The sequence below is a fragment of the Pholcus phalangioides genome, unplaced genomic scaffold, assembly GCF_987345545.1.
Source record: "Pholcus phalangioides strain wild (caught in Gottingen) unplaced genomic scaffold, Ppha-v1.0 ptg000017l_1, whole genome shotgun sequence".
In the NCBI taxonomy this organism is placed as follows: Eukaryota; Metazoa; Arthropoda; class Arachnida; order Araneae; family Pholcidae; genus Pholcus; species Pholcus phalangioides.
Genome location: NW_028301610.1, coordinates 34,266,841 through 34,279,690, shown reverse-complemented (window position 1 = coordinate 34,279,690; position 12,850 = coordinate 34,266,841). Strand labels below are relative to the sequence as shown.

The window sequence follows — 12,850 nt, the reverse complement described above, 5'->3', positions numbered from 1 at the left end:
TTTGTGTATGTACAGATGGACGACTATACTAATGAAATAATATGAAAACAACTGAAAAAAACACCCGAAATGGAAGTTTCCCCTTACAGTTTTGTTTACATGCGAAAATAGCAATGTTTTGCCCGTTTCGCTCCACCACGCCCACTTTTGTATTCTTCCGCGTCGGCTCGCGCACGTCTGTGTTATTGTATAGGCAATCTTCACTCCAGTTTACTTATAGCTCAGTGGTTTTGGCATCATTTTTAGCAATAATTGGCAACGTCTTTTTCCTCGAGTAAATATCATGGAGGAATGAATAACAGGAGGTGACGCGACCAGCGCCTCCGTTGAGAAAGCATGTGGAATCTGGGTTGCCAGATGAAGCCAGTGATCGCTCTATTAAAGGGACCAAGTAAGCCCAAACAAACCGTGGCTTCCCATGCTTTCCTATGAGAAACATCCCCATTTTTAAAAATCATTTAAAAATTTACTATTCACTTTAGGAACTCGATTTTTTTTTCTCAAATTCTTTGGATATATTTATACAATTGAACGTGAGCTTTTGCAATTTTAGTTGTTATTTGTTTTCGAATATCAACTTCTACAACATGGAACCTTTTGCAAAAATAACCAAAATTTACCCATATCTTGTGCCACAAAATTTCTTCTTGGCATTTTAATTTTAAAAATATTATGCCAAAACATGTAATACCTCAGTGCTGAGAGAAATACAATGTTTAAAGACACTTGAACAAGCGGTGTTTGAAAAAAAATCTGCCTTTTTTTGCGAAAAACATATTATGTATGCAAAACATTAGCATATATAACGCTTTTCAGCTGTTTATATTAAAATATTGTTGAAATATTTCTCCATTCCAGGCAAAAACTCGACGAACACAGACACAATTTTAGATTTCAATTTAGAATTCAATTCGAAACTTTTTTGTCAAATTTTCGTACGCGTACCACTTTAAAAGCAAAGTAATTGGTACAAAATGAAGAGGGAAAAAAAAGCCCAGATTATTTTTACAAACACTATAGACCAGAGAGATGACTTATCGCGGCTCGTAAAAAAAAGTTTTTTATTTTTTAATATTTTTTTCTCAATACATCTACATAGCGGAAAGTTCGGATGGGTGGCATATATTTCCAGTAATACGTATTCAAGAATATGAGACTGGAACGGAAGAAGGGTGGCGAAATTCGTTCAGCCTACAGGCAGCAAAACCATAAATACACAGTGGCGGAGGACGCTCGAGCACTTCCAGTACTTTGAGGCCATAGGCGGAGATTGACTTGAAAGTCTGGGGGGGGGGGCAAGGTCATTATTGCTGGGGGGGGGCACGATGATGATGATGTCAGCTCATATATACATTAGATCAGTCGACTCCACCTTTGCCCCCCCCCCGTATCTCCGCCCATGTTTGAGGCACGGGGGCGGCAAAATGCTGTTTGCCCCGGGTGCCAAAAATCCTAGCTACGGCCCTGTCAGAAGGTGCTCGAGCACATCAGGATTGATTCAGAAATCAAAATTCTTCATGTAAAGCTTAAGACGAGCGCCCACGGGCCTCAAACACTTTCGAAATGTCCCGGATCTATCATAATGATGAACGAAACAAAAAGGCAAAACAAACAGTTAAAAGAAAAAAATTATGAAATTGCATTTTATTGCAGCTTCATATTATTTTAATTAATCATATTTCCATAGACATTAATGTCATACATCGAATTTTTAAAATAAATTGAAGCACTGAACTAAAAACTTATGACGAGTTGAGAGTGAAAAATGATCTTCCCCTTTCAAAAATAAATTAAAAATATAAATACCCCTTATACAAGGATAAAGTTTTATCTTTCCCCATTATTGGATCCTGTAGATTACCTGAAGACGCATTAAACAGTCATGGTGCTTAAATTTATTTAGTTATTAATATTTTAAGAGAATTCGATCCGGCAAAACACATGTTAAGTATAGGGAAAAGAGCGGTTTGTTTGGGCTTACTCGTCAGCCCATAGGGTTGCCACAACGGCTTCAATTTTCGTTCCTGATGTCACCTCCTGTTATTCATTCCTCCATGAGTAAATATAGTCAGCGTAGGAATGGTCCATGAAATACAGGTATTATGGTCAACAAATGCAAGATAAAAAAAATTGATGGTGTTGGTTGTTCTTAGCGTCCGTAGAGACACTTGAACTGCTTGTTTAGTATAGAGAACACTAATCATTCAAGTCAAGTCAAGTGAAGTCAAGACTGCTTGTTTACTTACAGCAGTGTAAGTTACTGGTGAAAGGTTGACCCATCGTTCCAAAGAGTCATGAAACCATATCCTAGTCGTTAAAACGACTTGTACATGTTAAACATCTTGTTGTCGGTGAGTGTTTAACACTGTTCATCAATATTGTAATGATAGTTAAATTATATATCCTGAATTATATTTCTTTTTTCCAGAGTTTTGGTCAGGGAAAGTCGGAGTTTTTTTAGTTTTGGTTAGAGGATATTAGTGGAAATCATCCAGCAACTTTTCATGATTTTGCTGTAAACCCTGCTTTTATGGACATTTTCCTGTTCCATATCCAGCGCTACATTTCAGTTTTTGTTGAAAAACTTAAAGGAACGACTGTAATTCGATCCGTCCAAATTACACATCGTGCACGTGGCTTGGCTCGCGAAGGAATATTCCATGAAATCGCTTGGACAACGGGTACCCATTGAAATTCTAATGGAACATTTACTTGTTCTGACCATGGGGCAATGAATAAATGCGATGGTCTTTTCTTTTTTGTTCACTTTTTTTCTTCTCCTGCCTGCACACAAACCGGTGGCGATTTCTCCATCACCCTTCCACTATAATTATTCCTTTAAACACAATGCAGGTATTTTTTGATGGGATGACTGTAATTAAATCCACCCAAAAATTATACATTCCTATTATTTCGTTGCTTGTCTCACAATGAAATATTTCATGGCATTGCTGTGACAATGGGTTTTCATTGAAACTCTAAAAGAATGTCAACATATGTTTACTCGCTCTGACCATAAGGTAATAAATATTCCTCTTTTTCCACTCACACACAAATCTGTTACAATCGCAGCGCCACAACAATTCTTAGAGGGGCAATGCAAGTATTTTTGATGTGTCTGTGTGATTTGGGTGGATCGATTCAGAGCATTCTTATAGCACATGCTGCTTGGCTTCCACTTAAATATTTCATGGCATTGCTCTCTCCAAAGCAGAATATGCTGAAATCTGCTGTGCATGTCACAGAACAATTATTGTTACTGCAGAAAAAATCTGAAAGAAATTTAAGAAAAATATAAAAAAACACTGATATGGGAATTTTTACTTCAAAAATTTCGTCAGCCGAGGGCTCGTTGCAAAACATACTGCTTTGGGGATTGCTATGATACATTGTGTTCTCATTGAAACTCTAAAGGAATGTCAACATATGTTTACTTGCTCTGATCGTAAAGTAATATAAATACATATATATTCTACCTTTCCTTTTTTTTCTTTTAACATGCAATTTAAGATGCCAACATTGGAACACTTCCATTTATACAAATACAAATACAACACCACAACAGGCAAAATGCCCAACGAGGTGGCTGATAAAAAGATGCCCATAAAAATATGGTTGTCATATGTTTCAAAAATACAGCAACCCAATTAAAAATGCAATTAACACAAATTACAAACACTATATACACATGAAAAAATATTATACAATGCCCATAAAGAATACTTATGGTTGTCTTATTCTAAGAATGGATAGCTTCTCGATTTACCCCAACATGTTTATCGTATTTCTTTTTAAACGTGTCAATTGTGTTACAATTTACTACCTCCGGGGGTAAGCTATTCCATTTATTAACAACCCTATTGGAGAAAAATTCCCTGCGACACCATAACCTTGCTGTTATGAAGGGTTCATTCGAAATTTCTTTCAACTGTGCATCTCTACCCGAGAAACAAATGCAGTTGTCTTTTGACACGAAGGATGAACTTGATTAAAATATTATTTAATACACATGATACATACTGTACAAATTCTCTAGCACATTCGAAAAAAGACTGCTTCCATTCGAGCCGAAAGCATCGTTTCAACTATATCTTGTACACTACAGACAGAGAGAGAGAAAAAGCAAAAACAAAACACAGAGGGAGAGGGGTTTCGTTAATGACGTCACAATCGTCTGGGTCAAATCTGACACCACAAAATATATGAGAAAAACATCTTCTCTCTCCCACGCACATACACTCATACACTGATTCGCGACATCCTCCCACCTTGAGTTTATGCCAATCAAACTCAATATTCTCAGATCAAAATAAACATTATACTAATTGCATAAAATTTTCACAAAAATATTCAGATATATCACAATACTTACCAAAATAAATGATAAAGAGTTTTCTCGAAGCATAATGACATGAACTCTCAAAAAAATGTAAAAAATTCCGAATAGCATATTAAAATATCGAAATCATTAAAAAAAAAATCATCACAAAGTACGCAATAAAATTTAACTATAACTCAAACGTTCAGGAACAGTCACTTTTCTTCCGCTTTTTGTTCGCAAAACTGGATCCGGGGGCGATTGTTCTTCCAGTTTATGTTCGATCTCCATATGGTAAAGCCTCTGAATCGGTCTCAGAAGTTCACCAGTGTCCGTTTTTACTCGAACAAGTCTAGTGTGACCATCTTTCCCTGGAATCAGATCTATCACACGAGCCAAGGACCAGTATGAACGTTTTCTGTCACTTTCTACGAGAACAACATCACCAACAGAGAGAGACTTGACTTTTCCTCTACGGAACGTTTGTTGACGCAACTGTCCCAGATATTCTGAACGAAATCTTTGTCTTAGCAAATCTCGCAACTTCTGTCGGTATAAGGCTCTTTTATTCAACTCTTTGGTATTCACAGCATCCAGGTCCGCAACGCTTGATGATCGTATCTCCATCAGGAACATCGATGGTGTCAACGGTGCCAGATCTTCAACATCTTCTGTCACATACGTAAGAGGTCTGTCATTGACAACAGACTCACAATCACAGAGTGCTGTGATCAGCTCTTCGTAGGATAGAGATGCTCGTCCTAATACTCTTCTTAGGATGCGTTTTACCATTTGGATCAACCGCTCCCACCATCCTCCCCACCAAGCAGCAGTAGGAGGATTAAATTTCCAACTAATCCTTTGAATAGCCACTGCAGCAGAGATCTCATCCCAGTTAATGCTTGAGAATGCCTTATTCGCTCCAACGAAATTTGTTCCATTGTCCGAATAGATTGTGGATGGTCTTCCCCTCCTAGCAATGAAACGTCGCAAGCTTTGGAGAAAGGCTTCAGTTGATAGTGATGTCACAAGCTCTAAGTGTACAGCTCGGTACACCGCACATGTATATAACACGATCCATGATTTCTGGCCCTCTTTCAGATACAATGGACCGGCCAGATCAACTCCCACTATCTGAAATACTGCTGCGTCTTGCACTCTGTTTTCCGGCAAGGCTATAGGAACAGACTCTACTTTACGTGCATTGAACCTCTTACATGTCACACAACGTTGAACAACAAACCGAACCGTTTTCCTTGCTTTTATGATCCAATATTTTTCACGTAAACTGCTCATCAAGAGAGAAACTCCGGCATATAGAAGTTCCTTATGTTTCCACGAAATCAGGGTATGTACAACTGGATGATCCGAAGGCAGAAGGACTGGATATCTGAAGTTTTTGGTGTCTTTTCTGTACATAACTGGCGTTTTTATTCTGATTATACCAAATTCATCAACGACTGGCCTCAATACTCGTATTTTTTCATCATCGAAACCCTTGAATGCTTCCTTCTGAATCAGTATAACAAGCATTCTTTCTGCGCGCTGTATTTCAAAACAGTTGATGTCCAACTCTTTCGAAACATCCAATTTTTTCAAATTATTGATGAACCTTAGGATCCAAGCCAGCATTCGTACTATTTTCAAGTACGATGAAAAATACCTGTAATACCAGTTATCTGGTTTCGAACTTTCATTATGTGCAATCAATACACCTTTTCGCTTTTCAGAATTGACAACTTCTTCATCTGGCAATTCGACAACCCGTTGCCAAGTAGACTCGGGCTCACTCAACCATGCTGGTCCCTCCCACCATCTTAGATTTAATAGATGTTCAACCGAACAACCTCTTGAGGGAAGGTCAGCAGGATTTTGTTTTCCAGCGATATGCCTCCATTCGTTTATATGAGTTAACTTTCTTATTTCAAGTACACGATTATAAACGAATACACCCCAGTGTACATCTCTTTGGATCCAACTTAAAGCAGTTGTCGAGTCACTCCAATAGTAAACCTTCAGTTCCGGTATGTCCATGTCAGAAATAACGGTGCTGCCTAATCTCGCCCCAATACAACATGCTAAAAGTTCTAAGCGAGGAATTGTTATGCTCTTCAACGGAGCAACTCTGGTACGTGATTGAACGAAATTCACTGAAACACAGTCCGTTGTTTCGATTCTCAAAAAAATGCAAGTAGAATAAGCATATTTGCTTGCGTCACAAAATATGTGAATACTGACTTTCTTATCAGTAAATCGACCTAGATTCACCCATCTCGGTATACTAATAGTAGGAATCAATCGTATGCCTTTTACCCATTTCCAAAATTGTTTGGCCAAATGGTCGGGTAAATTTTCATCCCACTTCAACTCTAGTTTCCAGCACTCTTGTAAAATTAACTTAGGAAGCAAAGTGACCGATGAAGTAAATCCAATGGGATCGAATACTCTATTTGCCAATGAAAGCAAAACTCGTTTCGTAGCTACAATTTTCTCTTCTTCCGGTAGCTCGACTCTGCAGGAAAGTAGGTCATTCTCTGAATCCCAGTTTAGGCCAAGAACTGGAACGGGATCCGTACTATGTGATGTAGTGATAATACCAAGGGAATGATTGGACCTCCAGTCTCTTAGATTGAATTTTGCGGATGAAAGAAGTAGTTGCGATTCTATTATAAACTTATTCGCATCATCAACTGAGTTCAGGCTGCACACACAGTTGTCTACGTAAAAAGATTCTTTCAGAGTTCTAGCTGTAGTGGATAGGCCATCAGGAGCCTTGTCAAGATGATGATTCAGTGTAGCAGCTAATAAGAAAGGACTGCAATTGACTCCGAACACTACACGCTTATGCCTGTACACAACTATCTGATCTTTATCCCTTTTCCACAAAAATCGCAAATAATCTCTATCTTTTTCTCTAACACTAATCTGTAGAAAAGCTTTTTCAATGTCAGAGGTTACTGCAATAGGAAATTTCCGGAAGCGATTCAATAACGTTGGAATTATCTCGATTAAATTTGGACCCTTACATAAGCAGTCGTTCAGTGAAGGAGACCCAGTAACGTGAGCTGATGCGTCAAAAACAGGTCTCACTTTTGTAGTCTCACTCGATTCCTTGAATACTGGTCTATGCGGGAGAAAATGAACCTGCATTTGTTTTTCGTCAGTCACCCTTTCGATAATTTGCTCTTTCAACCACGAATCAAAAACTTCCTGATAGATATCAGTTTTATTCGAAACAATTAGTTTCTTATAAGTAGTTGAAAGTCGTTTCTCTGCCAAGCCTTTGTTTGTGGGCAAATGCGAATTATCCAATATCCACGGCAATGCAACTTCATACCTTCCATCACAATCAACATTTAAGGTATTTTTGAAATATTGTATTGTCTGCTCATGGATTTCAGATGTTGTTTGTGACTCAACGGGATCAGTGATGCCTAAAGTGTCCAATCTCCATAATTCTGTACAGTAAGCATTGAGAAATAACGATGTTGTTAACAAAGCATGATTTGGAGTGTTTTTCTCAATTACTCTGGGCATTTTTCCCATTAGAGTCCATCCCAGATGGGTTTGTACAGCAACTGGACCACTTTTCAATGATTTAATATTTCCCGTTAGCAATTTACCAGCTATATCTGCACCTATAAGCAATTTGATATCGGGTTCAACGCGATATGATAGATTTTCCATGTCAGTGATATGAATACCACATTTGGTCAGTTCACTGATCCATGGACCGTTTGATATACTCCTGATATCGGAACATATTTTTGTCTGATCTAAACAGAACATATTGCAACTCCATTGGTTGTTAAGACTCTTAACATGAACTTTGTATTTATGGTGTAATTTTTCTTTTGTCTCAACACCACCAAACAGTTTATGGACCAATTTAATCTCGTCACAACTGTCAAGTTTCAAAAAATCAATGACATCTTTTTTCAAATATGTTCTCTCGGACCCGGTATCAATGATGGCTCTAATAGATTTCTCTCGATCACCATGCTTTACTCTAACTATCAGAGTCTGCAATAAAACATCAGAATCGGTTGCTTGATTTGTCAGTACGTTATCTCCCTTCTCTAATTTAGTACTTTCTAATTCTACATTTTTAACCTCAGTGGGAAAGTCTCCTTGACACATTACTGACAAATGTCTTCTATTGCAATTAGAACATCTGACTTTGGCTCTACAGTTTCGCGAGATATGATTTCTCTTAAGGCATGCAAAACAAGCTCCCCTTTTCATAATCAAATTTCGCTTTTCATCGTATGATAGTGAGCTTGTCTTAAAACACTTATCTGACGAATGAAATTTACCACAAAATATACAAGATTCGTCAGTCTTTTTAAGCATGCGTTGTTTATCAATCTTATGATGGACCATTAAATCATTAGCTGTGGCAATACAAAGCTCTTCAGCGACGAGCTTGTTTGGTCTCTTGGTTTTTTCAAAGCCAAGTCCGGCATGAGCCAAAGCAACTCGCTCTTCCGATATCACTTCGTTTCTCAAAAATTCTAAGATAGAATCCAAGTCACTCTTACCTTCTATCTTTCCTCGCTCTCTTTCCCAAACTCTCAAGATATCCACAGGAAGGCATGATTCAACTAGTGGAAAAAGAATACTTGCAAATTTATCCTCAGTGACACCTAGAGTCTCTAATGATCGTAATTTTGTCTCCAGGCTGTCGTATAGATCTGCGAGCTTGAACTCCTTCCTGGAACCACTGTTGTTGCTCAAGACAAGATGAAGAAGATCGCGCACATAAACTTGGATTAGTGTATCCTCACGACCGAAGCGATTCTTCATTTGCGTAATAGCCTTTTCGTAGTTCTCCGCTGTCATTGGAAAACTGTTGATGACCTGCGAAGCTCGAGAATTCGGAACCATACAATGCGAGAGATAGTGAAACTTGTCTTCCGTAGCGATATCCGGATCTTCGTGAATTTTTTCAAACTGGCTCCAGAATCCAAGATATTCTCTGGCATCCCCAGAAAACTTTTTTAGTTCCAGTTTCGGAAGCTTGAACTTTCGCTTTGTTGTAAAAGCAGCTACACTCACCACGCTATCGTCATCGAGTTGCGATTTCGCTCCTTGTGAAAAAACCTTGTTTTCTAGTCTCAATTTGAGAGCTAGAAATCGATCACGGTAGGTTTCAGCTTGAAGGAAGTCTCTTTCAAATTCTTCTTCCTCAAACAGTTCAGAAATGCTTGTTTGGACGGAATCCAATCTCTCAAATTTATCGCACATCTGATTGAGAAGAACTTGAAGATTTTCTGAATCACAAGTGTCTTTTTGCAGCTCTTCTGCAATAGCGTTCATTGCTACCGTCAGCGACGTGCGAAGAGATTTTCTTTTTACTTTCAGTGCTTCCATGGTCGGCTCAGCGAAACTCAAAATAAAAAAAAAAAGAAAGCACTATGTATCTGTGTTCGTAAGTTCACGATGTCCTTCGTGTCCCTGTTCGGGCGCCAAAAAATGTTATGAAGGGTTCATTCGAAATTTCTTTCAACTGTGCATCTCTACCCGAGAAACAAACGCAGTTGTCTTTTGACACGAAGGATGAACTTGATTAAAATATTATTTAATACACATGATACATACTGTACAAATTCTCTAGCACATTCGAAAAAAGACTGCTTCCATTCGAGCCGAAAGCATCGTTTCAACTATATCTTGTACACTACAGACAGAGAGAGAGAAAAAGCAAAAACAAAACACAGAGGGAGAGGGGTTTCGTTAATGACGTCACAATCGTCTGGGTCAAATCTGACACCACAAAATATATGAGAAAAACATCTTCTCTCTCCCACGCACATACACTCATACACTGATTCGCGACACTTGCATTGTCCCTCACCAATCGATACTGGTGTCCCCTTGTAAAAGCAGTCGATTGGCGGTGTACTAAAAGTTCATGGTCCATCCTATCCATCCCATTGAAAATTTTGAACACTTCGATCATATCTCCTCGACACCTGCGTTCATCCAATGTAAACATATTCAAAAAATGAAGTCTTTCTTCATAACTCAAGCCCTGTGTGCCAATAAGGACACGCGTAGCTCTTCTCTGCACCCCTTCAACCAAGTCTATGTCCCTCTGTAGGTATGGTCTCCAAAACCTTACAGCATACTCCAGTCCAGGACGAACTAAGCCTCGAAAAAGAGGAAGAATGACTTTAGGAGAACGCGAAGAGACCTTTTTGAAAATGAGACCAAGCATTCTATTCGATTTTTTGACAACCGCTGAACAATGTTCAGAAAACTTAAGTCGCTCGTCAATGAGAATTCCCAAATCGGTGACTCTAGTTGCATCCGGGATAGTGACACCATTCAACTCGTAAGAGAACCGTGGGTTGTTCGAACCAAAATGAGCGACCATGCACTTATCTACGCTAAACGTCATGCTCCATTCATTTGCCCATGCTGCAATCTTGTTTAAGTTGGTCTGGAGCAACTCCCTATCGCTTTCATTCCCGATTACCCCCATTAGCTTCACATCATCTGCGAATTTGCTAGTAATTCCATCGATACCCTGATCGAGTTTATCGATAAAAAGTGAAAAAAGTATGGGGCCAAGGACACTTCCCTGAGGAACTCCACTTGTGACGTCTGTCCAACCAGAGAATTCCCCGTTCACCATAACTCGTTGCGACCTATCTCTTAACCACGATTCTATCCAATTCAGCAAGTTGCCCCCTATTCCAATCTCGTGTAAACGCTTCAAGAGTTTGCCATGTTGGACCCGATCGAATGCCTTCTGGAAATCAAGGTAAACAACGTCGACATTTTTGCTCTTACCCAAAGCCTTAGTCACGTAATCATAGAAGCAAAGGAGGTTAGTTACACATGACTTCCCCTTCCTGAACCCATGCTGATTATCCGACAATACATTATTCTCGTCTATCCACTTCACAAACTGCCTTTTGATGATAATTTCCAAAATTTTCGAGAGGGAGCTCGTCAAACTCACTGGACGATAATTAGACACCACTTCTCTACTACCCTTCTTAAATATCGGAACAACGTTAGCCAGTTTCCAATCTCTCGGGACGATACCCTCAGCAACACTACTCCTGTATATCTGTGCGACTGGCCCCAACAATTCATTAGCACCTTCCCTGAGAACCCTGGGATAGATATCATCTGGTCCTGGTGCTTTGCTTGCACATACATTTCTTAGAAGATTTAGGACCTCCACGTCTTCCACTTGAATATCGTTGAGCGTTTTATTACCCCATGCAACACCCGTATATCGAATATCATTATCTCCATTAAAAACCGACGCGAAAAAGTCATTGAAAGCACTACACATGCCTACATTGCTCTCTACTTTTGAGCCTCCTATCGAGAGGGGGCCAACTGTCCCCTTACATCCATTATTGACGTATCGAAAAAATGATTTTGGGTCAGAGCCAATGTTATCTGCCAACCTAGATTCAACTTGCTTTTTACTATCCCTTATCGCTTTCTTCAACAGTCTTCTTTTATCAGTGAACAATGATATGTCACCTCGTCCACTTTTATACTCTCTGAATGCTCTTTTCTTTTCAAGATAAAGGTTCCGCACGCTATCCGTGAACCATAGAGGGTGTGATGTACAAACACGCTTTTTTCGAACAAAGGGTATGACGTCGTGCAAAACAGAGGACAGCTTCGTACTAAATTCTTCCCATTGACTTACCACCCCTACTGATTCCAACCGGTCTTTGAAAACTACCGCTAACCTTTTTCGCAAAACATCAAAGTCAGTTCTCCGAAAACAAGGAACCAGTCTTTTGTTATCAACCTTACCCGAGGAAAAGTTACAGAGAAATCTGACGATACGATGATCACTGGAAGAAAACTCTTCCCCCACCGAAACATGTTCAACTAGATCCTCAGAACTAGTAAGAACTAAATCCAAAATAGCAGTACCCCTAGTGGCTTCTGATACATGCTGATACAAAAAATTTTCGAGCACCAACTTAAGAAAGTCTCTTTCATACTGATTTCCAGATGAAAGGTTCTCCCAATCAATACCCGGGTAATTGAAATCCCCTAGTATGAGAACCCTCTTTCGCTTACACATGTAAGAAATTTCATCATGCATTTTGGCGATATAATTTTGATCCCTATTCGGTGGATTGTAACAAACTCCAACAATAAGCTTATGACGTCTTTTGTTCTCAAGTTCAACCCATATGGTTTCAATATCACTTCTCTGCACGTTACACTCAAACATTACCTTCAAACATGATTTCACGTATATCAACACTCCACCCCCTTTCCTATCAGATCTATTTCTCAAAAAAGTATCGTATCCGGAGATGTGTAAGAAAGATTCATCCCCATCGCTTGCCCAAGATTCTGTAATGGCTATAAGATCCAAGTCCTCCACAACTATCATAGTTTCTAAAAAATCTTTCTTGTTACCCAAGCTCCTGGCATTTATTAACACACATTTTAATTTGCCCGGTGGTTTGTTGTCAATCGAGAAGCCATCCAAGTCAGAGGTGGGTAATTCCCCGTCAGTACTGTTGTGATTATCATTAA

At 39.1% G+C, this 12,850-nt stretch overlaps 1 protein-coding gene and 1 long non-coding RNA gene across 2 annotated transcripts in view; one reads left to right on the top strand and one right to left on the bottom strand.

Moving 5' to 3' along the window:
* The first annotated feature begins 2,218 nt into the window (after positions 1-2,218).
* LOC149072946 (uncharacterized) overlaps positions 2,219-12,850 on the top strand; it is a 54,367-nt gene continuing 43,735 nt past the window's right edge. Inside the window, exon 1 of the long non-coding RNA XR_016194345.1 lies at positions 2,219-2,351. This is a non-coding gene — a long non-coding RNA (uncharacterized LOC149072946). The remainder of the gene's footprint in view (positions 2,352-12,850) is intronic.
* Positions 4,505-9,691, bottom strand: LOC149072947 (uncharacterized). Its single transcript, XM_089247253.1, has one exon. It carries the CDS (start codon positions 9,689-9,691, stop codon positions 4,505-4,507), a length of 5,187 nt encoding a protein of 1,728 aa, XP_089103379.1.